At 37.9% G+C, this 26,569-nt stretch overlaps 1 protein-coding gene across 1 annotated transcript; it reads right to left on the reverse strand.

Moving 5' to 3' along the window:
• Positions 1-610: 610 nt before the first annotated feature.
• ASIC5 (acid sensing ion channel subunit family member 5) lies at positions 611-17,219 on the reverse strand. Its single transcript, XM_074588862.1, has 10 exons — positions 17,099-17,219; positions 13,161-13,467; positions 11,491-11,722; positions 10,227-10,346; positions 9,138-9,287; positions 8,403-8,550; positions 6,814-6,870; positions 4,415-4,583; positions 1,510-1,601; positions 611-846 (listed from the first exon to the last, which is right to left on the reverse strand). Exons 1-10 carry the CDS (start codon positions 17,136-17,138, stop codon positions 647-649), a joined length of 1,515 nt encoding a protein of 504 aa, XP_074444963.1. The 5' UTR covers positions 17,139-17,219; the 3' UTR covers positions 611-646.
• Positions 17,220-26,569: the final 9,350 nt, after the last annotated feature.

Consider the following 26,569-nt stretch of genomic DNA (forward strand, 5'->3'; position numbering starts at 1 on the left):
CTATGTTTGCTCACTTGCCATCCCCTCAGATGCCCTACTGTTCTCTATAGTAGTTGGCAGACTCGTGAGATTTGGGGTTTTGATGCGTTTCAGACAAACGGATAATACACTGTAGAAGTTACTGTTATTAGGCACACTCCTAGTTCTGATAGGCAAAGATATGATATCCCTCACTGCAACATGTATTAGTGATAAACTACTAGCAAAGACTTCATCGTTAATAAGGAATCTTCTTTTTCAGCATAGCAATGCTCCACCTTTATGGTAGTTAAGAAACTTGTGTGTGTTAATTTGGCATGCATATTATTTCTCCTAACTCAAAATACAGAAGATAAAAACTGGGTCAGAAATGCTAAATTGCATTGTATGTCAGTATCACTTGCTATGCTATTTAAAAAAATTGGTAGTTCTTTAAAATAAAATTTTAAGTAAAGATTACTTTTTTCTTTACATGAGAAAAAGAGCCAGACTTTCCAGAGTTCCCTCTTTAAAATGATTTAGTGCAGTTAAATAGTTCTAGGCAATAAAAGAAGCAGGAAGAATAAGGAGTGCAGGGAAGGAAGCAATGCAAAATATTACTGTCTCCTTTGTATCTTAAAAAGGACGGGAAGTTGCAGAAACAATTATTTTTTGCTTCTGTAAGCCACTAACATTCTTGAATTCCCTTCTTTTTTTCCTTGTGCGTTGGTTGGTTCTGGGATGGATTGTTCCATTGAGGCATTTCAGGAGCTTTCAATAGAAGAAAGATGCACATCCAGCAGAAGTTAGTAAAAATATACTCCAGCAGTTCTACAATTGTAATCATACTGGCACCACAAAACAATCCGAGCTGGCCACCTACATCAGCTGTGATACAAAGAAATAAACATATGTCATCCTAAGCATTTGGTTTAGGCTAGCAAGCAAACAAAACCCTGTTGGGTTCAAGTGTTAAATAAATTCAATATACATAACCCATTACTTTGAGAAAACAGAATTAATATTCTTAAGAATGTTTATTGGAGAAGACTAATGTGTTTCTTAAAATTCTAAAGAAGTACAACACAACACATCCTACTGTGAAACAGATACTTAAATTAATTCCTACTTCTATGCCTTTTAAACCATTCTCGTGCTTCTCCTCTCCATGTTCTCTGTCTCCCCTCCAAATCCTGTAAACTTCAGTATTCTTACAATCCTGTGTGTGATATAGCTGTAAAGTAGTGCCAAGCTTAATTCTTACACTTAGCTGCTGTCGATACCGGAGGTTCTTTAATGGACTGACAGGGGGCAGTATAAAAATGCCCATGAGGCAGACAGGATTATTACCATTATAATATAAAAGGTTTTGCTTTTTGCTTAGAATTCCACATAGGCTATGACTCAGGAGGGGAAATAATAATAATAAAAAAAAAACAGGTTCGTTCGTGTGTTTGGTTTCGGTGTGTGTTTTGTGTTTTGTTTTGTGTTTTTTTTAAATTTTAGATTAATTATTAATAAGCAATAAATAAGTATTAAACATTCACTTACCAAGCAACTCAGATATAGTCAAAGCCTTCTGCTGCTGTGTTATTTTGTAGCTCAGATCATGATATTTAATGTCAATACGCACAAGGTTCTGCCTAATGACAAATACATACAGCATTACTTGAGGCAGTCAGGACTGCTGTTCATTTTTACCAACGTTTATCAGCATGGACCAAGTTCAGGGAGAGTGATGGTGTCTTTTAAAGAACAATTAGATGAGAGTTAATAAAATTAGTTAGATGACTGAAGATTTAAAAAAAAAAAAGTGTCCTAATAACAGCAGTTATAACAGGACATTATCAGAGGAGTAGATTTTCAGGCTATGTTGAAAAAGTAATTCTAGCTCTGTACTATGAGGTAGACATATACTTTTTAAGGGTCACAGAGATAAGCTTGAGTGAAAGTGTTAGAGCATCCTGATCTACAGTGGATACAGTGCTTGCAAGTGTAGTCTACTACTCCTGTTTATGTGCAACTGCATATTTAATTGTGCTTATTTCAATGAGCATGTTAATGCAGAAGAGCCCTTGTCCTATACTTGGTGATTTAGTTCTATCCTCTGTTAGTAGCCTCGCTTACCTAATTATATTCTTGTCTGCTGCAAAAATAGGAGAGTAGGTAAATCTCAGTTGGAGCAAGACCTGTGGAATGATTCAGTGTGAGTAAAGAGCTCATCTTTATGATATCGTGTCTACAGAAAGATTCTGTGTAACTCCTAAATGGAATATAAACATAATGGTTGTGGAATAAAATAGACACAAAAACTGATTGCGCACATAATGTTGTGACCTTTAAGAATAAAAGTAGTAATTATTCTTCAGAAGTGTGAACAGTTACAGATTTTTGGGTTGACAGTAGTAATGAGCTCATTAAGAATATTCACTGAAAATAAAGTATTTGATATACAAAATGATCACTTCTATCTCTTTAGGTGATAAGTCTAAAATTTCAAGTAGCACAGAGTAATAAAAATAACCTTATCCTCATGGCTTCTATTAAATAAGACTTCCCACCATTGTCATGGAGTTGCTAGCAGAACTGACCAGTAAATGTTTAACTTTTCCCTTCTTACATCTTCAGAAATCAATAGATCTCTACATTTTATAGTTCAGAATATGTACTCATTAATAAGTGGACAGGATTCCTATTGGTTAAGGCTTGGTAACAGGGGAATGTTCTGTATTTTCACTTGCTTAATTGAGTAATTACTGGGTTACGTATGATGTTTACAGACAATAAAATAATCAACAAAGATAAAACTTCCTCAAAGGATTAATATCTTTTGCATACAACAACAGGTTTAATTGTCATAATCTTCACTGGGGACAAACTTTTAAATAGGGCCTGTAGTGATAGGACAAGGGGCGATGGTTTTAAACTAAAAGAGGTTAGATTTAAGGAAGAATTTTTTTTATACTGAGGGTGGTGAAACACTGGCACAGGTTGCCCAGAGAGGTGGTAGATGCCCCATCCCTGGAAACATTCCAGGTCAGGTTGAACAGGGCTCTGAGCAACCCGATCTAGTTGAAGACATCCCTGGTCACTGCAGGAGGGGTGGACTAGATGACCTTTAAAGGTCCCTTCCAACTCAAACTATTCTGTGATTCATATAGTTCCTGTTCTTGTATAAACATATGCAAACATTTGCAGACTGATGGCTTCAAGACTGAGAAAACTGAAGTCACTGAAACAATTAAATACTCATAGATGTTTCATTAGCCAAATTTTCTATGGTTTTTATAAACATAATTTGATGTTGTGGGTATAGTGAGTTCATGTAGCACCTGTCTTAATACTTATTTGTACTAGTAACATCTACATCTGTAAGGAAGAGGCAATTCAGTCTGTAACACTATTAAATGCTCTTTGGCAACTAGACTGTATCTTTCTAGCAAAAAAAATCTGGAAATCATTCTATTTTTGGATATATAATGCTTGTATTTGCAAGGAAATCTGTCATCAGTTTATTATATCGTAGCAGTAAGGCACATATGCTCTATTAAAGCATAAGCATATATGATATCTATTCTATGAATTTAGAGGCATGCAGATTATGTCAACTCAGCGCTACTACTAAGCGACACAGCTCTATGCATAACATAAGTTCAAACGTTATTTCCTGGATAAAATATGTAGTCAATACTGTTGAGATATGCTTTCACACTAGAAGGTCTCTGGGTATAAACCTACTTTCTTTTGCTGTGTAGCATTTTCAGTCACGTAGATAGAACCATGCTATTTCACTCTTCTGCTACCTCATGAGATTTGATATTGTAACAAATATTGTCTAAATAACTCCTATAATGTAAACAGTATTAGTGAATTCTACTAACACTAGAAATGTTTATTAAACTTGTGACATTATTGCTACAATAAATCTCTTTATATCTCTCTCTCAGTATTGCTACAATAACGCTCTTCAGTGCTTGTGAAGCTTCCTTTGGGAGTGGGTTGAGAGAAAGGAGAACAAGTTTGTATAGCACGTATTTAGGTTGTTCCTTGACTTCAGTTGTGAAAGGGTGAAGACTTGTGTTCTCTATTGGATGGGTTGCTCACGTGGATAGGTTTGATAACCCTGACTTTTCTTTCCTCTTAATTGCAAAAGTGACTAAAAAACTTTGTTATAAGAGATCAATGATAGAAGGTAATTGAGAACATTACTTTTTAATTGCAGTATCTATTTTGATATCCACAGGTCTTAGCAGTATCTATGTATATTTTATATATATGAATATGTATAAATCTTAACCGATTTTGCCTCAGAGATTATTTTATCTCTCAAACAACATTATTAATACCACACATAAGAGTATTTTTTTAAAAGGTCACATTTACATCATACACTCTGTTAGCACACTTAGAAGTAATTGATCATTTCTTTATTAGACAAGGTGTAAAGCAAGATTACCTAATGTATTCTGGGCTTTTCTTCAGTTTTGTAGAAAAGTATTTTATGGCTTTTTCTCCTCCAAAACTTGAATAGGTGATAGTGGTAGGATAATCCGTTTCTTCGCATGGGGTAGGGCAAGTGGAATTGTGAGTTCCTACTGTACATAATCCTTTTATCTCTATATCATCTGAAATTCCAGGAGAAAGAATTTGCATAATGTTGCTAGAAAAGCACATGGTTTTAAGATTATTTTTAAAAAAAAAAAACTCACAAAATTGCTTTTAACTGACATTGATAAAGATATGGGTTAATTATCCTTAGAAAACTGGATTCTTACCAGTTTTGAAGGAACAAATAAGTGTTTATAACTGGCATTCGGGAAGCTGGTGCACAGTAATAAGGGCTGAGATTTTTTGGGTCACTTTTCCCAAAGAAATTCAGCACCTCTAAGTTCTTCTGCCTTCATTAGAACTTTACGTGCTTATTATTCTCATCCACAGTTAAACAGTAGGACAACAGAAGATTTGATGTCTAAGACTAGTTACAGAAGATGTTCTGTGATAGCTTTCTGATTGCATACATATAATACATTTGTTATAAGTATATAATCCTTGATCTTGATACCTTGATGTTTGCCTAGCACCTTTCAATGCACAGTAACAGCTTCCAGAGCAATGCCAGTTGTAGTTTACTGTCATCTGATAACCACATAAAAAATCTTGGTAAACTAAGTTTGCTTTACCGTAATCCCTGCCTGCCATTTGAAAATTAGGTTTAAGACAGCTAAGAGGGTTTAGGGACAGCTTTGTTTCTTCAAATACCAAAGAGAAGTCACAAAAGTCTGCAGGTCTGGCTGCTCATCAAAGTGGGGAGAAACAGAAGTCATTATAGAAATCTGTGGAAGTTGGAGAAAATTCATGTAGAAGAAAAATGGTAAGGCATAAATACTTCCTGAAGTAGAAACTATAACCCAAAGCCATCCGGTACTCTGTGATGAGTACCATAACCTCCTGCTTGTGATGCTCTATTTGCCCTGCTGTGGTGGTAGATGTTGTTTCTGCTCCCTCTGTGCTTGGACTTCTTGCTTTTGTAAACCACAGGGATGGCGATATCTCAGCCTGTTAGTTGATGATTTGAGGCACCCACCAGGTACGCTAGGGTTGTGGATTTCATTCTGGTTAGTCCACCTTTAGAGTTCCTAAAATAAATGCTCTTACCAGTGGTAGGTCCTGTGGATACTGAATCAGTGTGCTGTCATTTGAGGTTTTGTTATCGGGTGTCTATCCTCTCCTGTATTGTAAAAGGAGACTTGGCACTTAACTGGGGACCAGACACATACAAGCCAGGCTTTGTAGGTGGTTCGCTGTGTACAGCACTGTGATGTTAGTTCCTTATGGGATCCAGCTCTGAATCCTATCCACCCTTGGTAGGATTTAGGGGTCATTTTTGTTTATTGCTCAGTTGTTTCTTTGAAACTTGATCACAGAATGTCCATTAAGTAAAAGAATATCTCTATTTCCACCACAACAGGCTGTCAAAGATCCTGATTATGTAAGAATGTGAACTTAGTGGAACTGATTTCAAAAAAGCCACAGGAAAAAGAAATAGTCATTGTTTATAGTAGCAGATGTTGCCTGAATGTTGCACACACCTAATCAAAACAGACATAAACCCTTGCACAGGTGCCCCAAAACTTGTTAATCTACTTGGTATCTTAATCTTCCATTCCTTTGGAAAGGGAGAGTCATGTTACGTAGCAGAATCCAACACAATTTAAAAGGAGGCTTTCTAAAGTTCATGAGAAGTTACTTCCCATATTACCATTTGCAGTATTTTCCAGAAAGTCTGTTGTAGAGATTTAAAAATTTCATATCTACTGTGTGCAGATTACTTGCTTATGGAAATTAATTGTATTTGGAGCACTTTGACAAGATATAATCCATTTTACTTTTGTAAAGATAAAACCTTGAAGTCCAGTGATTTTTTTAATTATATTTTCTAGCAGTTAACAAACCGGTAATTACTGTGCTGTTCGCTTTTCTATGACAAACAAAAAGAATGCAACATTGGAGCTAGAAGGATTATACCATGAAGAAGCAAAACTGTGAGCCGGAGGCTTGATAATTGAAAACAGATTAATTGAGCATTCTTCCATTTTGAATCATTTCTGATTACTAAAATAAATGAATTCTTACTTTTTTTTTTCCTTTGGTTTTGTTGTTGTTTTTGGTTTTGTTGTGTCTGGTTTTTTAAATTTTCATGCATTTAGTGGTCTGTCTGCTCTCTATTTTCAGAATGTTAAACGAATTGGGATGTACTATATTTCAGTATTACTTCCAGTATTTTTTTTTTAACTGATAGATATTGTCTACTATTTGGAATTGGCTTAGACAAATTAATATGAAGTTATTACTTACAGACTGCAGGATAAACACAATTGTAAAACTTCAGCAAATCACATTCTGTTCCATTTCCTTAAAAATAAACAAAAAACTTTAGGAACTTCAATTAACAATCTAACCCGTAGCTCTATTTGTACTGAAATGAAATGCAGTGTCATCAAAGCCTGCTCAGCACTTCATGTTTATCATTATACAACTGGGAAAACAATTCAGTTGGGCATAGTGCAGTTACCAACACCAAAAGGGATACACAGTAAGAAAGAGACAACAGATTGAGCTGAGAGCCTTGCTGTTGGAGCAAATATCTTCATTATGTGTACCAGCCACTGCCTTTAAGCTCGTGGCTCGCTCTTTGTGTTAGCTTGCCAAGGCCAGGAATTTCTGGTTTTGCTAGTGGAAATGAAAAAAACAGAGTAGGTAGATGAAATATATGATTATGCCTTACATTTTTCAGCAAAAGTTTTGAACTGCATGCAAGAATGATTCAGAGACCTGATGGGTAAGATAGCACCCTGAGCTGAGAGGAAAATCTTCAGATTTCAAATGGCCTCAGTTTCACTCCAGTTTATTTCCTTGAATGGAAATATTACTTAGCCTTTTAGCACATAGTTAGCGAAGGTGTTATCTAATTGCCAGTGGATGAAGCGCTCACCCTGACTATGGGAGACCTAGACTTAATTTCCATCTCAAATCCCTTTCCACAAGAGTTTCCAGGAGATTGCCAACCTCCTTTCTAAGGAGTTGTCAGACAAACAGGCTGGAGATTATTCAGCGGGTGTCACACAGTGAAAACATTCTACCTTGCTTGAGGATATTTAAAAATACATTAAGTCAGAAAGTGCGGGCCTGACAGTGGTTTTCTTGCCCGCTAATTGTGAAAGCAGATATTTGGGTTCCAGCTCTCGCTTCAGGGAGAGGTGACAGTGTAATCATTACCTTTAATGTTGAAAAGGTGGGAGGAATGAGAGTGGTCAGGGCTTAGAGTTACTGGTTTACATTTCTAGAGTGATTAAGATGCCTCGATTCTCAAGGGGAGTATTACAGCATGCACCTGTATGCAGCATTTCAAGTTCATTAGATGGCACCATGCAGCCTTTTGGCTTTTGCAGAGCCCTCTTCTAGTGACAGACTCTTTCCATGGTTTGTGTGGGGGACCTCGGTTTCTGTCTTCAGGCAATCAGTTCTGCTGTGGCTGCTGAACACCTGCAAAGTAGGTTTTCTGCAGTACAAGTGAAAATCTAGGACTTTTTATGGATTTATTCCAGCTCTTTAGGACATCAGGTTGAAGACTGCAGACTGGTTTTACAGCCCTGAGGCATAATCTTTTCTTTCAAGGTTTTTGGTCTGTATTCGAAGAACAGACATTGGCCAGATGTTAGATTTAGAGCTAATCGAATATCTTGCTTTTTTTTCTGAATTAAAAACAAAAAAACAAAACCATAAACAAACCCAGTGTATATATAATTTCAATTAATCACAGCTGTAGATATCCCTCAAGTACGTGCCCAATCTCTTTTGCTGTTCAATGAACAGGTGTTCAATAACATCCTAGCAAGTTGATCCTTAAATACAGTGTATGATATTATGACATTCCTGTGAAATACCTGGAAGAATGAATGGCAAACAGCCACACCAGTCCTGTATGTACCGGGCTTTGCATTCCTGCAAACATCCATTAGTACTATAAATCTTGTGGTACTGAAGCTTTATATCAGGCTTGCACTCTCCCCATGGGTATTCTTGGATAATTGACTGTAGGGTAATAATAACAAAATATATAATTTTTTTCTGTTTTTAAATTTAGACACTATTTTCTCACATTTTAAAGTGCTAAAGGAAGCCTGTGGAAGACATAAGCAGTAATGTTGTGATTTAGTTGGAGGCAATTACAGCGTGTGCTTTTGGGGTTATAAAACCATCTCCGCTCTCTTACAGCAAAACTAGGACACAATCAGACAGCCTAGCACAGAAGGGTAGTCCACTTCACTTGGATTCCACTAGGAATCTGAGACAACATTAATAGTAACAGAATGTGGCGGTGGAGAACTGCCGTGGTGTCCTTGTATCACTGCATGTCAGTGTGACTATAAGATGTTAGAAAAGAAAGGCTGACTTTAGTAAAAACAGATTTTGAAGACCAATTAATCCACCCCCCTCAAAAAAAAAAAAAGCAGTAATCTTGTCTATATTGTTTGTGTCTGGAGGAAGTGTTATTTTTAGGTGTCACTTTGGCCTGATTAATACTTTAACTTCCAAAATGTCTAATGCATTGTCATGCTTCAGAAGAGTATTAGAGACAGTAAAGACCAGTATTTCCACTTGATTGACAAAGTACTTACCTTCAGCTGGCGGATTGCGACTTGTGCATGCGTGCCAACTGGTGTTAATAAACCTAAACCGTCAAAGCGTGGAAGCTCTTTGGGTGAATGGATAACAAAAGTTATACCAGCATCAGTATGACCAAGAGCAGGTTCATCAGTGAATTTTTCCTGATACAAAAAGAATAATGTAAAATAGTTTTGACTTTGCTTACCCTTTGAAGCTTTATCTATATTTAAAATGGTACTATGCTTTTTTATTTGGTCTTGTATCTCTAGTTACGTTTTTTGGCAATTTACACAAAAGTATAGAAGCAAACTGATTTCAATTTACTTTGAGTTCCTCTGTGGGTATCTTTCCAGTTACTGTAAACTGTCAGGTTTTTTATTCCTTCTGTCGTCTCCCAATTTCAAAAGCAAGAAGGCAGAGATGAACTTTTACTCATAAATTGGATATTCCTTCCTTTCACTTGGAACTACCCATCACATTTCAGCAAACTTTCAATTACTCTCTCCAGAACCTGTCACTCCTGTCTCATAATTCCTATAGACCAAAAGTGCGTGTCTAAGGCATTTATCACACTAGATTTTAGTATTCTTCTGTGATCTCGCATGGTGATATTCCCTAAGTTTTTTGGGTTTTGTTGGTCAAAGACAATTCTAATAAGGTCAGAGACTATTTACAGTGCAAAGACCAGATCTTAGCTGGCATTGAGCACTTACAGCCGCTCCAACTAAAATTCAGCACTACTTAGAAACTGGCACCATACAACATTCCCTACTGTGCCTTTTAATAAAATGAAATTATTTTATTCTGAAGTGCCTGATGATTTGTTTTGATTGTAGGTGAACTGTGTATATATACATATATCTGCTGATTCACAACTTTTAGAACCATTTAGCTGGGGACAGAGTCAATACTAATTCTGAGTTTTAAAATCTGTATTAGATCTTTCCTTTAAAATACCCTCTCCTTCAGAAATAGTCTTGATACAGAATTTTGTGCACGAAATTCTGAAGGTCTGTGTAAAACCAAACCCAAACAAACACCTCTACTTATCTATAAGTTATTATATTATTCGTTGTTTATAATCATTAGGATAGCTGTACCTGTTGGACATCAAAAAGTAAATGTAAGCCTCTTCCAGACAAACTCACTCTTCTTGCTGGAAGGTCATTGTGATTAAAAGTAAAGCAGTTTCCGTATTCAGTGAAAACATGTTCAAAATCCTTCAATAAATGGAAATAGGGAAGAAAGATCACTTGAAGTTTCATTAGCGAGTCACAATACAAGAGATGGACTACTATTTTGGTTTGCTTTTTTCCCCAAAGGCAGGGCTAAATATTACAATAACAAAAGTGGTAATTGATGGAAATATTCAAAAGGATTTCATCCCTTTCTGTAGGAAAAAATGAAGTTTATAGGAGAAATTTCACATTGTTTATTAATACCTATGAGCTGCTCAGAATCATTTAATGAGGTGTTGTTGCTTTTCTGTACCTGTTGCATTCTGTAGAAATTATACATTCAAAAAACACCTTGTTTAATTTTTCCAGTAGATGTTTAGTGAAGGTTGTTTCAAAACTAAATGTCGTGTTACATATGAAAGTACAATATTTGCATTTTTTCCCCAAAGCTACCTCATAATTTGACTGAAAACATTTGCTAATATAATTGCATCTCATTGCTTTAGTTTTAGTTATTAGCACTAGTGTCTTCCAGTTAAGAGAACTCTCCAATGCCTAATTTTAGAAGCTACAGCATATCTAAAAATTAGATTAATCTGAAAGAATATAGGGCTGACTTTTCTGTTCACGTTCTCTATTTAAGTTGGGAATTGCCGTATGGAGGAATCAACATATGTCCCAACAGAATATTATATTCTTCTGCTGTTGTCTGAAATTCCCAAAGATGGGCTATTTTAATCTCATTATTTAAAATTCCTGTGGGCTCTGCATATAGCTACCCTGGCTGTCTATATTCTTGCCTCAACAGTAAAACTATGCAACCATGCAAAAAACTCCATTCAAACTGACCTTCGTTATAGGCCATTTATGGAAAAGGTTGTTAGATACAGCCTGGAGGTTTGACAGCTTTCAAAGGCTGCTGTCTATGCAGAAGTGGTGCTAGGCAGAGAGGAATTTAGGCTGAAATCCCTTTTACACTTCAGAGAGTCCAGCAGGCTGACTCTGCAGGCAGTGGGAGAATTGGGGTCCTCAGGGTGATTTAAAGCAGGACTTTTTTTTCTCCATTGGCTGACTGTAAAGGGAAAACAGGGGGAGTAGCTGGCAAAACTAGATGTCCCGAGTTGAGTGGTAAGAATACATTCCCATCCCCTCTATGCTACTGTTTTAGTAAAATAAATATATTTACCTGTGGGTAACATGGCTTTCCAAAAAATTCACATTCTAGCAATGTGCTGCTGTTCAGGTAAAACCCATTTTTCCTTGTAAACTCTTTGATGCTGAAATTCTGGTTCCCATGGAGGAAATCATTTAGCTCTTGAGAATATTTATCTTCCATAGCAAATTTTTGGAGAACTCCCGACACGATGTTCCAAATTACAAAAATGATTCTGAGGTTGCTTACTGCGTGAGTTTGAAACCTGTCAGCGGGAAGGAGAAAGAATTGCTTGGAGTTCTGCAGTTATAGGACTGATCTCAAGGCTGCTCTTGCCAAATCTGTGTCACAGTTTGTTGTCTGCTCACAAACTGTAAGTGATTCTTTGTCACCACTTTGCCCTTTGATCTCTACAACATGAATAAACAATATACTCTGCATTTCTAGGAAAGTATTTTCCATGCCTGAAAACGGACACCTTCCCAGGGCTATTCTGGCTGACTGTGTTAGAAACATTTCTATTGGGTGTTGTCGTTTATAAAAATAAAAAATAAAACAACCACAAAGCGAGCAGATTAGCCATCTGCATAAGCCAACAACCAGATTTGTAGAACTGATGACAACCTGACCGATTGCATTTACATGCAGGAGACTAGCTGGGAGGAGCAGTTTCTTTCAAAAAAGCTGTCTTCCATCATTTAGAAAATTGATTTCTAAGTGCGCTTGCAGTAGTCTCATGTGCCTGCTTTACTAAGGCACTACACCCCAGCAAAGAGACAGTCTGCCTTCTCACGAGCTCTGTGGCTAGTGACACAGTGGTATAAACCAAGGGTGATCCTTACCCCTAGAATCCACTTGAAAATCTCAAACACATTGGTGCTGGGCTTGCTTTCCTAGATGTATAGCATTGAAGTCCTTGAAGTAAAGTGAGGGTTCACAGAACAGTTGTAAGAGAATAAAAATGAAACTGCAATACCATGTTCTTTAGAATTGCCATTTTATGAAATCTTATCTTTAAAAACATATCAGTGTATTTGTACAGTAGATCTTAATGCCCAAACTTAAGGAAGATTGGTAGGAACAACTCTGCACAACTCAATTTGAGTCAAAAACTAAAGACAAGGATAAATCTGTGCTCCTTTGTCCTGCCAATGAAAAAACTGGTTACCAAAACCGGGAGGGAAGGATAAGCACAGCATGAACGACTGATGGATATGACAGCAAACTGACACTTAAGCGGACAACTGCCATGGTTGGTAGCTGACTATTTACTCGCAATGTAGTTACAAGGAGAGAGAGATTTTTATAATACACAGCCTACTGTAATCAAGAGGGACGTCTGTCCGCAGTGCAGGATGACGCAGGATGACTTTATTCAGGGCACACATACACTTATACATAGAACAGCACCAGAGAGGTTTTTCTACTCAAAGTTATATTTTGAAACTTAAAAATCTGTAGTGCAATTGCTCATCTGAAGGAGGGAGAAGATTAAAAAAAAACAACCTCTCTTCCTTGATTCTCCTATTTTCTTCTTCATTTAAATGTCATATGGTGGTGTGGAAGACACACCCCTCAGAGCCATATTTTCCTTGATTTATGTGGGATCTTTTTTTCAAGAAAGTTGTGGAATCTTACTACTTTATATTATTCAAATAAAGAGGTGCTGTCTCTCAAGGGTGAATGACAAACATAACTTTTACCTGTTCAAGTTGCAAAAAGTCACAGCAGGGAATTTGACATTTTCCACATACTGCACTACCACTGTAGTTGTGGTTGGCCAGCTGAAGTAGTAGATGAATCGACAGCAGATTTGCCAAACAACAACAGCAAGACAGCCTGCCACTACTAACAGCCACAGCACTTTGCGAGTCTTGCTCCGTGTTTGGACAATATTATGCACTCCATGAAACGAAGTGGATGAGGCAAACTCCTGATGGTACTTCCTTCTGTCTTCCAAATGTGGCAGCAGTTTCTTTATTAAGTACAATCGTATCTTTTCCAATATTCCTTAATGGTGAACAAAGCGAAAACACTTTAGTTTTAAACTAGCATTTAAATGGTACTTAAGAAAGGAAAGCATGTAATTATGATAGAGGAAAGCAATTGTAAAATTTCTCTTTAATTGCAAACTCTCTCTTTAAGTAGTGAACTTGCTTCTGAGGATGGTCTAGAGCCCTGGAAGAGTTGTGTGCTCAGAGACTAGCTCAGTGCTGGTCTGAGAACAGAATATACCGGGCAATATTTTAAGCACACAAATTTTTAAGCACATGAATATAAAAGAATAGTTCTACTTCTGTGGAAAAGATTGGGTTTTGACATACCTCAGTGATCTAAAACAACAGGTTGCTGTGAACCTACTGTAAAAGGCTAAGCGTCTGATTCTTACAGTAACGTACCGTTAAAGGCCTGGTCCTTCATACTTGCTCTGAGAAATACGGTAGAAAGAGAATGATATGGAATTAGATGAAAGGGAATTTCACTCTTTCATCATTAAAAGTTTTTGGATAAAACTTGAAAGGTTACAGATTCAAAAGGAAATCTATTCTCTTTTCTTTAGGTTTGTACTAGCCTGATTCTATAACTTTGAAATGGGAATGATTTTAGTTTTCATTTTCCCCATGGTTTCTACAAACTGATATTAAAAAAAAAATAGTCAACATTTTAAATTCTAAGCTTAAGAGCTATAATAGTAATGAATATAATCAATACCTGGAAATGTAGTAATTTTCTTACACTTTTTGCTGAATGATCTTTTGAGCATGGATTTGAACAGAACGTTCTCTCTCAAAATATCCAAATGAGGGAAACTCAGTAAGACCTTTCCTGCATCTAGTCATAAATGGACCAGTCTCTTTACAAAGTGCTTCATTTACAGATTGCTATCTGCTGCTTTATTCTGTCAATAAGGAAGTCCATAAGAACAGCAAATCAAAGAATGTTTGTGAGACAACAATAATTAGGATCTGAAAATACATTATTTAGATCAGTGTTTAACAGCAATTGAATGCTCCCCTAATTCCATTTTTAACCAAAAAAATAGATTTAATAGTGTGACATGTTGTAGGAAGAGAAGACTGTAAGACTGTAAGAAGTCCCTTTGTAAGACTGATTTACTTGAGGCTATTGCAGTTGGGCAAAGGAGCAAAGGGGTGTAAGAGTCATCTGCCAAAGCTATCGTGACCACATCAGCACTCTGGGATGTTGCTTTGGTCTCTGCACAGGCTCTGGACTAGGATAATGAAGTCCCAGATGGTCCTGGATTTCAAAATGTTTCTGAAGGGAAAGGCTTTTCTTCATGCTGTTCTTTAAAGATCTACGTAAGAACTTTGATCAATACTGGTGTAATTTACTGTGACCCCTTTTTATCATGAAACAAGTTTCTGCTGGAAAACTTCAAAGTTTGTGTCCTAGCTCTAGTGACTATTGGATCCTTTTGCGAAGCTGTTCAGCCATGTGTGCTTTTGTACATCGCACTGGAATGGAGTGGATGTCTGGTTTTGCTGCACCTGAGATAGGTGGCATTCATAGGTTTCTCTCTCACCGGAGCATGTGCAGCAAGACAAGGACCTTGCGTGTTCCCTGAATAACAGGAGAACAAAGTACATTCCTGGCTTCTGTCTGCATCTGCTGCCCATAGACTCCAACAAGAGGCCACAAGCAGGTCAGACCCTTTTCTCCTTTTCTGTGTGTGTTTATTCCTACTATACGCACTCTGCTAGGTAAGAGAACAGTAGCATGGCCCCACATGAAAGTCCGCTGCCATCAAAAACCCCTAGTAAGCTTAATCAGCAGAAGTGTAACTTAGAATCTATGCAAATATGAAAATAAAATGTATTTCAGCTCTTGTGCATGGCTACTATGGTAAATAGGAAATGATGTTTTATCTCACTGTGAAAATTTTGCTGTTAATACATAAGGTTATCTAATATCATACTGCTGTTTTCATTACTGTCTTTCACCAGAGAAATTAAAACTGCTACTAGATGAGAATCTTTTAGTATCCTTACTCTTAGATTTTATTAGAAAATTATCTAATTAAAAAAAAAATATTATTAACTACATAGGGTCAAGTAGTAAATTTCTAATACGAAATTTCTCACATGGTGGACTGTAAAATAGTATGAAATGTGTAAGTCAGGACTAACCATTTACTTTGGCATTTGGTCTATTTATAAGGAATAGGCACCTTGCAGTTATATGATTAATAATAGAATGGTTATTTCAGATCTGAGTTAATAAATCGTAAAATAATACACCAAAATAACATCAGTGAGTGTGAGATTATAAATTATTAACTTTTCATCCTATGCTCTGTAAAACTTGGGCTGTGCATATCTGGGCTAAGGCTGTATAATCAACAAAGCTGAAGCAGCTGGGGGTGAGTGAGAGCATCCAAGCTGCTGCCAGATAGACGGTAAGGTCTTGCAAGACCTTAGACAGACATTAGGTCTTAGACATACTAAACAATAAGGTCGTGAGAAAGCTATGTTCTTTTAGTAGCAACACAAGATACATTTAATGTGGGCACTACAGTAAAAAAATATTTTTGTCAAAGACGTTAATAAAAACAATATGCAAGATCCAATGATTAATGGATGGATAAGTAAAAAAGCAAGGATGTAACTAAATGAGAGGAATCTACGTCCAGGAGAAAACCAGGTGTTTGGAGCAAAATACAGAATGTTCAGGTAAGAACTACTAAGGTAGCTCATGTGTTCAGGATGAGCTGCAGATGCTTTTCCTCAGGAAACACTGTTTACTGGAGAAGCGCTAAGAACCATTGTGGTTAGTCAGATAAGCCTGATTTTTCTAGTCAATGCTGTTAAAGAAGAAATTACTTCCCTCCATATATAACCAGGAATACATGGCCAGGGGCATACTGTTATAAGCTTATCTAAAAACCTTAGAAATTCACAATATCTTTAATGTTAACACTGTATGCTAAATTTAAATTATTATTTAAAAAAAATCACAACACTTTAGTCAGCAGGTAATTGACCACAATCTATAACTACTTGTGCAGGAAAGTGAAAGATAATAATAATAGGCTCTTTGATCAAGCGGGGAAAAAGATGGCAACAGGACCCAGAAGGAAGAACTGAAGCTGGAAGCTAAACTCTTGCATAGCAGAAATACAGTACAACATTTTTATTTTTGCGTTCCTAAAGTTTAATTGTGATTGAATTTTCATTGATGAACATATTTAAAAATAATGCTTTAGCCAGAGCTCTTAACTGGAAGGAGTTACTTTAGGGAGGCTATATGTGGCCCCTGTGCAAGGATTAGTTAGTCTAGATAGATTTGTGATTTCCTTTTTGCCCTCATCTAAAAATCATTAAGTGTGGTATCATTCAGAGAAATAATTGCCTAGTTAAAACTGTTAACTTTATTCTAAATGCATAAAGGACCAATAGCCAGAGACTTTTTCTCACTTTGTAAGTGTACAAATTTTTTTTCCACAAGCTTTTTTTCTCTCTCCCTTCTTTGTATCTTGAAAATGTATGCTGCTGCTATTTTTGGACAATATTACAAAAGAAAGAAGACAAATTTTTTCATTTGGTTGTCAATCCTGAGAAAAACTACCAAAATGTAACTAAAACTCTCTTGGTAAAGCGTTCTAATAAGTCTAGTTACATACCTTTAGCATCTGATTGAATGAATCTCCCAAGCTGGTCCATGAGGCTGTGCCTATTTCAGTAAGGAAGGAATGGGTAAGTAAGCTGCCTTATCACTGTGATCATTGCTAGGTAATGGCTTTTATAGAAAACTAAATGGGAGGCGACACTTGATGACACATAACACTGGGCAATTTACCTGCCAAGGTTGCTATGTTTTGCCTTTAAATAACATGGTCTGCAAAGTAAAAAAGAAGATTAGTTTTATGACAGGATCAGATGTAAGTATGTATATTTCAAGTACATACTATACTAACAATAGCAAAAGTGCAGGCTTGTCTTCTGTGTTTCATCACCTTAAAAATTACTCCCTTTCATAATTTTTCCTTTTATTTTAGTAAGACCAGTCATCTTTGCTGCTCAGAACTGAATAGATTCTCTTCAAGTAGATAAGGAGCCCTTCCTGCTCTGGAGGGCGATAAATGTCTGCCACTAGGTTCCCACCAGCAGCAGGATGCACTTCATCCACACTTTGAATAGCTGTCTTCATAACCAGCTCCAGATTTCATTTCTTGTGGGTTTTAGCAAAAACAAGCTGCTATTCCTGAGAATTAACCCTGTGGACAAGGATGAAAACATGTGCAGAGTCAATCATTCCAGTAACTCCTTATGAAAAAGGCCTACAGGAAGGATAGGGAGGGACTCTTTTTCAGGGAATGTAACGATAGGACACGGGGTAATGGCTTCAAACTGAAAGAGGGGAGATTTAAGTTGTATATCAGGAAGAAATTCTTTACTGTGGGGGTGGTGAGACACTGGAACAGGTTGCCCGGGGAAGTTGTGGATGCCCCATCCCTGGAAGTGTTCAAGGCCAGGCTGGATGAGGCTTTGAGCAGCCTGGTCTAGTGGGAGATGTCCCTGCCCACGGCTGGGGGTTGGAACTAGATGATCTTTAAGGTCCCTTCCAACCTGAACCATTCTGTGAAAAAGGAGAGAAACTGCTTTTGTGTTAGATGCATGGCATGATCTTGTTTGAAATTTGTTTCAAGGAAACAACTGAGCATCCAATAAACGGCAGTAGAAAATACTGTGAAATTCAGACCTGGGACAGACTTGATTAATGCTTTAGGAAATAAATAAAAAAAGAAACCCTTCACATTCCCTCTCTGATCCGCAGGGATGGGAATGGCTGCTGTTTCTTCCATTCGCTCTCTTAGTAATGGTCCAGCTGACTGCCCACAGTGTTGTTGGGTTATCAGTTATATTGGCTTGCCGCCACAGTGCCTCCCTCTCTAGTTGTTTGCTGACTGTTTTCTGGCCATGTTGTTCGAGCTATGAACTGCGAGGTAAAGCACTGAACTCCATTTAGTCGTTCCCGTGTGGCAAGCAGAAGATTTCTGTACTCAGCTTCTTGGAAATCTCTGCTCCGTCTGTCCCTTTTGCCTCACAGCTGAGGCTCTTTGCCAGGCCAAGCTTTGCGCAGCGCTTGTGCTCACTCAAGCAGCGAAGTGCTTAACAGAAAACTGGTTTTCAACATCTGTATGTAACTCAGCCCTATCTAATGCACTGCCTATTAATGCAGTGCTATTAATGCAAACCACTCTAATTCACAGTACCCAGACAACGCCTCTTGTTTGAGTTTTTTGAGTCCTTAAAGCAAATTATGTTGGTCTTTTATACTGCCATGTGCATACAATTAAGTACAAACTGTAAGTTGCTCTCTACACAGCAAATGTGATTCATCTTACTGTTTCGTTTTTTGTTGTTGGTTTTTGGTTTTCTTTTTTAATTCTGTGAGTTGATGCCTTACAAAGAGTCTTTATACTTATGTAACACTTTAGATGAACACGAATTGTGTTCTCTGGTTGTGTTTTACAAAAGAAATTAATTTATACAATGTTCTTTCTTTTATGGTTGTTTTACATTAATTCTTAAGCTAACACTAGGGGGCGAGGACCAACCATCTTGTATTCATTTTTCCCAGTGTGTGTCTGGTTATCTAAGCGGTACATTCCCTAATACTTAATGCAGTAAATTTTAGGAAACCCAACCAATGACAGAGGTGGTCATGATTTTTTATACTCATACATATTGTAAATTTTGTACTCAACCTCAGTGCTGTTCAATTCTTCTCTTTCAGTGCTAAATTAAACAAAAAATAATGCTGCAGCCAGCATAACTACATAGCTATTTGCTCAGACAAATAGCTAATGTGTTTCTGATAAAGTTATTTCTTTATAGTCTAGTTAGAATCATAGAATCGCTGAGGTTGGAAGGGACCTTTAAGATCATCGAGTCCAACCTTTAACCTACCCTGACAAAAACCACTTCTAAACCACGTCCCTAAGTACCACATCTACCCTTTTTTTAAACACCTCCAGGGATGGTGAATCCACCACCTCCCTGGGCAGCCTATTCCAATGTTTAATAACCCTTTCAGTGAAAAAATGTCTCCTAATATCCAATCTAAACCTCCCCTGACATAACTTGAACCCATTTCCTCTCATCCTATCACTTGTCACCAGGGAGAAGAGGTCAGCCCCCATCTCTCTACAACCTCCTTTCAGGTAGTTGTAGAGGGTGATAAGGTCTCCCCTCAGCCTTTTCTTCTCCAGGCTAAACAACCCCAGCTCCCTCAGTCGTTCCTCATAAGGTTTGTCCTCCAGACCCCTCACCAGCTTTGTAGCCCTTCTCTGGACACGCTCCAACACCTCAATGTCCCTCTTGTAGCGAGGGGCCCAAAACTGAACACAGTACTCGAGGTGGGGCCTCACCAGTGCCGAGTACAGGGGGATGATCACTTTCCTAGTCCGGCTCACCACACTGTTCCTGATATAGGCTAGGATGCTGTTGGCCTTCTTGGCCACTTGGGCACACTGCTGGCTCACATTCAGCCGGCTGTCCACCAACACCCCCAGGTCCTTTTCTGCCCGGCAGCTTTCCAGCCACTCTGCCCCAATCCTGTAGCGCTGCATGGGGTTGTTGTGACCCAAGTGCAGGACCTGGCACTTGGCCTTGTTGAACCTCATACCATTGGCCTCAGCCAATCTGCAAAATATCTTGCAGGAATTCTTATGGGCTGCTGAGAGAAAATACATACATACATGCACACACACAGATATGGTGCATATTTAGCTTTCATTGGACAACTTTTTTTCCCAGAAATTGTTGAAGTGTTTTCTTCCAACTTGTGTTTCATTATATGAGGTTCTTTCTGGAAGTGCTGTATAGACATTAATGCTTCTTATAATGTTTTGTCTAGCTGTCTTTTTTAAGTAGAACCCTCTCAAATATTATCTCCTTTTAAGACAGAACAAGTAATGCATTTGCTAATATAGGGGAATGCAAAAACTTATACTCCATTCATGCAAAAATATTAGTGAAGAAGGAGAAACAGAGCAGGAAAACAAGGAAGTGACTACCATCTGGATTGTAACAATGCATTGTCATTGCCATTTCATGACAAATGCTGGGATATGTAGAAAATGGTAACTAATTGTAAATGCAAGCATCTGTCTCGTACCTTCCTTCAAAGCACGTATGCCAATAGACAGCAATGGAAGGGGTTGCAGAAAAAGGGGCCCAAAGACAGTTTGAGGACTCATTTCGCCCGTCTCTGGCATCAAGGCAAAACCAGCTGTGCCTGGAGAAATTGAAAGGTCTCATGAATGTTTTCTAGTGCTCTGCAGATACTAGAAGTGTCTTTATTTTTTGTTTTCTTATGTCTGTCGTATCTTGCCATAATTTGAACTGGTTGCTCCTTTTTCCATCCCGCTGTATATGGAAAATTATTTTTTATTCTTCCCTTTGAAGGATAAGTATTTATCACTTTTCCCCGCAGTCTTCTATTAGTTACATAGGTCAAGTGTAATTCCCTTAATGGGCCATATTTTTTACACCAAACATTTGTTGTTCTTGCCATTCTTTTCTGATCTGTTTCCAAGTGGTCTTATCTTTCTTGAAGAGTGGTCCCCAGGACATAATACAACTGACAAATCCTTTCTGATGCTGGATGGAGAGGAGGGTTTCCATGCCATGTGGAAAACTTCCAGTATAAATTTTGTTCTTTTCACAGTTTTGCCTTTTGTTCCTTAATAGGTGATTTTTAAATATCTGAAATGCCCAGATAGTTTCTAAAGAATGTCATATTTGCTGGTTTGGTTGTCACAGCTGAAGTTCAAAGAACTACCCTTTGCATCACTGAAGCTGCACATAATCTATTTCAGTGCATTAAGATAATTTTGAATTCTAGCCCCCATCTGCCAGCATGGTATTATACCTGCCAGGCTGTTCTCATTTGTCAATATAAGAAGTGTGCAACCTATTCCGTCATCCTAGCCATTAATGATAATACTGAATAGCATCAGATTAGCAAATTGTTATCAGCGTTTGTCCTGAACCAGCCCTTTGCACTTGCTAGCCAGCTGTGCCATGGGGTAAGCAGCAGCACGAATTGAGCCACGTGGAGGCATGGGGAGTAGCTTCTGGCTCCAGATTTTGATTTCACTGACTGGTACCTGACTGGTAACGAGGATGCAGGTGTTTAGGAGGGGAAAACCAACAGCCTTCCTATACTAAAGAATTGCAATTCTGTGTCTGCAAGGCATTAAAAGAGGATAGGTTGGCTTTGGGACAACTCTGTGGCATGTATTCAAGATTTTTTGTTTTTCCTGAGTTTATAGTTTTGGCTGATATTGATACATTTCATTGATGAAAGGAGGGAGTTTTGGCAATAACAGTGAAAGAACATTTTATCCATAGTTGGGAAGTAATTATCAGTCAGAACATGAGGAAGATAAATTGTTTGTCTGGGACAATTCGGAGAGCAGGCTGCTTCACCGTTGGAGTACAGCTCGCAGGCAATCCGTGAAAGCACAATCAACATGAGTGCTGTATATTTAGAAAATACAGGTGTAGGAGGGACTGGTGGTAATCTAAGAAGAGTTCCTTTTTAAGCACAGGTTGGGGCAGGAGATTTGGTACCAGCATTAACAGGGCCAGATACCATGCAATGTGGTAGAAACTCTGCTGCATTCTGCCGAGCCACAAATGATAGATAGTAGGGGAGGGATTGTGCTGGGACGTGTGAAACGTAAATGGGAGTTAAAGGTATGCTGAGAAGTGACAACACAGTTATTTGTGTTTAAGAAGTAGAACAAATACAATATTAAAAAAAATAAAATAAAATCCTTGCAGCACTATCTCTTCTCTTTGTTTGTAGTTTGCAAGACCTTGAGCTCTGTTCCTCCCCCAGATACAAATGTCTGATTGGATTATTAATATTGCATCAAGCTTAAGCTTGTTTGTTTTAGTCTTGAGTCACTAAATTTTATTTTTCTTAAAGCAGACTGTTAATTTCAAATGCTACTTAAATAGCAATTTCAGTTTTGAAAATAACAAAACACTCATTTGAGCAGACGACATGTTCTGGTGACATATTTATCTTCTTCTCTTTACCTTCCTTTTATATGTATTTATTCACCTGTCTGTCTCTTGTTATATCATTAAATTGGCTGTGAAAGTGATTTTTGTTCAGTGTTTGTATAGCAGACAGCACAGTGAGGTTCTGGCTTAGGCCGGAAGTTCACCTGTGCAAATTGGGTGAACCTTGTCAACCAAAACCTACCAGTAGCTGCATTTCACTATTATAGTTGCAGTTTTATCCAAGAGACAAACACTTCATCAGTATAATATTATGGAAATAACTCATCTTGTATGCTCACATCTATAAATCAAAAAGATATTTGCCTTTTGAACTTTTCATCTCAAAAAGGTCGCAACAGAATCTGCACAAGTGCAGAAAAGGGTAACTGAGACTAAAAGGCATAGTACAGTTATTTCTCATAAGCCATGGCTTAGTAACAAATGGAAATTAAAATTATTTGATTACTTGGGAGGAAGTTTGAAACTAGCACAGGAAAATATTCATCCACATGATACATGCTTCAGTTATGGAACTCATTGCCGCAGGCTGTGGATTCACAGATGAAGGGTTATTAAATGCAAGGACACAAGTATTTTAGGAAGTCCTGGACTATCAGCATTGGAAAGTTAGGTGGAGATACGGGGGAGTTACCTCACTGTAAGCTTGCTTCTTAGTGGTCGGTTTTCTTGGTTGGGTTTTTTTTGTTTGTTTGTTGTGGTGTTTTTTTGGTTTTGTTTGTTGTGGTGGTTTTGCTTTTTTTTTTTTTTAAATGTTTGATTCTTTGTTTTGTCCTAATAGCTCTTCCCAAGACACCTGCTACTTTCTACTAGAAAGTCTTCAGCATGGCATGACCTACTTGGATCTTTTATCCAACTCACTGCAGCCACTGTTATGTAGGTAGAAGCCATCTGTGCTGGATAACTCCTAGTCTGTAATTGTGGGACGACAGTGTTGGGAAGCTTCAAGCGTCATTTGTTTGTAGCCAGAAGGTCTCCAAGCTCTTTGTTCAAGTTAATGAACATTGGAAAAACAAATTTATCTGTGATGATTTTGTAATCAGAATGAAAGTTTGAGAAGAAGAATGTGTGACACCGTCCAAACCATTTATGTGTGCATTTTTAATTCTCCATAAGTGATTTCATGTAAGATAACTTGAGATTTGGCTTGGGTGAACAGGTCACTTCTAATTTAGCAGGAGGGAAGACTCTTGTTGGCTTCATGATACTATGTAGGAGGTCATTCTTACCTACCTGTCCTCATCAGACTAATGTTTTAGACATAAAGCTCCACACAGTAAGAACATGCAGACTCTTGGTTCCATCTGTATCTACAAAATATGCTACAGGCTACCTCTGCCTTACATCAAACCTCTGCTTGGCCAGGCTAGAAGGACGCTCCCCTTTTTGCCCTTACAACTCACTTTTTCTGTCCAAGTAGGTTCAGTTATTCTCTGCTCTGTGACCTTGTTACAGCCGAGATGAGCAAAGCTAGCCCAGCACCCCATGTCAACAACTGGGGAAGGGGAGGTAAACAAAATAAGAGGACAAGGGTGGATTAAGAAGGGTGCTTAACAATTCCCATACTTAGTTATGAAGGCCACGACAGTTCATTTGAAGGCCATGAAGTACAGTTCTGGGAAGCTGTGGAGTTTTTTTTCTGCTGTGTTTAACTTTTTGCCTTGTATTTGTCCCAGTCATGAAGCAGAATGTTCTCACTCTGCTGAAGGTTAGAGTTCTCTGATATATTTCTGGGATGAACAGAAGTCTCTCTGTCTGATTTTCAAGGATTAAAAGTAAATAAAAAGAGTGCACACACTCTTGGTTTTCATAGCCTTGCTCAGTCATCCACAGCATGAACAGCAAGCTGCGTGTGTGGTTACATCTGCTCCTATGTGGTCTGAGTGTTCAGCATGAAAAAGAGAAATGGTGGCGCATTTTGAGAAAAAAGTAATACCATCAATTAAAATGAAGGCTATGTTTTGCTTTCAGGTATATTCACATGGAAGAGTTTTTTCATCAAGACTCATTTATGATTATGTTACTATAAAGAGATGGCAAAGTAGCTGTAAAACTCCTGTCAGGACATAAAAGCCACTCAAACCACTCAAAGAAAACCCAGGTCCCTACAATGATGCCCAAATTTGAGCAGCATGGCAAAAGCACATCTATTTCTAAGGGTCTTTGCAGCCAAACCAGAGTTGAAGGCTCTGAGTTGACCCAAACCTGAGGGCTCCTTCAATCTGTGCTATCATCTACACTGCCAACAGGCAATTTCATAATCAGGTAGTACAAGTCACTCTTTAAAAATTCTTTTTAGTACCAAGTTCATTACACGCTTGTGAAGCCTTACTGAGATCACATGAAGGTAGCCAGTAAGATCAATGAGTGATAGTTCTGTATTGTCTATGGGTTTATTTCAGGGGGTTTCGAGGTTTCTTTTTCCACTGCTCTTGGACAGTTTGAAGTCTGTTGTAGTTGGAATGGCCAGAGAGCAGAACTCAACTAGCATGAGATTATTTCCTTAGATGAATGGTTGCAAGGATAACATTATCCATAATATTAGTCAGTTTTTCAGGAATGGTCAATCTACAGAGCTTGCCCCAGCTAGATGTGCAATGCAGGGCGGAGATACCAACTTTCAGTCCCATACTTGCTTTTGCTTCTCTCTGTAAAAGATGAATACAGGGGTCTCATTTTGTTTGCTTGTTTTTGAGGCAGGGCAGGGGAGAGGTAAGGCTTTTACTCAAGAAGTTAACATGAAGCCACTTCCAACACTTCTAGTTTTCAAAATGAAACATGAACTGTTAAATTACTGCAGCATCAGACTGATTGAACTTATGCACATTTTATACTGAACATTTATTTCAGTCAGGGTTACCTATGAGAGGTAGAAAAGAGAGCAAATTATTTCTAGCTTGCGTGCAAAATCAAAGCCTTCATATGATTTGTCTGATAAACATGGTTTTGCATTCAATGAAAGAATGTAGTCTGTAGTATTCAATTTACAAAGTATATACAAAGTATATAGAGCATACACTTTAGATGCTAAAAACATTTTTAAACAAATTTACCAGATAGTCTTTTTTTTCTTAAACACATATTTGGTTTTGGCTTCTCATAAAAATACAGAACTTGAGCTTACCATCTTCATTCTGCATTGTGTATGAAAGTAAAAGCTTACTTATTTTTAATTATCTCTGCCGTGGAAAGGAATTGTTAAGTTGTTGGGTTTTTTCCTAGGATCTGAGTGAACATTTTGAAAAGTGTTTCATGTATTGACAGCACTGCAAAAGATACTTTTGTTTCCTATTTTAAATCAAAGCATGGTGTTGTGGTTAGAAGAATGTATTGGTGGCCCAACTGTGGGCTTGAAACAAACTGCTCATGATTCTTTTTTCCAATGTCTTTGCAGTTTTCTGATGATTTGGAGAATGGTGTTTTTGAATCCTCTCATGTATATCATAAGATTCTTGGTTGCTGGTGAAATACAAGGGGAACTGATGGAAAGGCAGATATTGATGATAAGGGACTCAGAGACGCTTGGGAACGTCCCCTCAGCAGGAGGGTCCTGGGGACCGCCAAGCCTCCTATATGCACCCGCGCAAGAGAGTTTAACAGGAGAAAGTGAACATGGTCATCAAGCAAGAGCAATGAGTAGTGGATGTGTTTCATTTGCATTGTCAAGTTTCACAAGTGATACTAGGCTGGTGGTTTTTCGGATGGAGGTGCTTTGGGACCAATCAGCTATGAGGTCCCTGAACAGAGAGTTTGACCATGTTGGAAATACTGGAAACAACTTTCTAAATCATTGTATTCTGGCTGATTTATTTGATTGACTGAAGCGCGTCTGTTGCTGAATCAGAAGGGGGTTTGTATAGTGCTTGGTACAGATAGTATCTTCAGCTAGATTTTTGAGAGAGTTTGATAATGCTGAACCAATTAAGGGTAGTATTACTTCCCAAATAGGTAGTTAATGTTTTGTTAAGCACAGTTTAAAAGGGTTCTGAGACTTCAAAGTCCTTCTTCTACTGGGTAGGCAATACAAAGGCTGCAAGTCAGAGGCTGTTGCT

Source organism: Larus michahellis, chromosome 5, assembly GCF_964199755.1.
Source record: "Larus michahellis chromosome 5, bLarMic1.1, whole genome shotgun sequence".
Classification (NCBI taxonomy): domain Eukaryota; kingdom Metazoa; phylum Chordata; class Aves; order Charadriiformes; family Laridae; genus Larus; species Larus michahellis.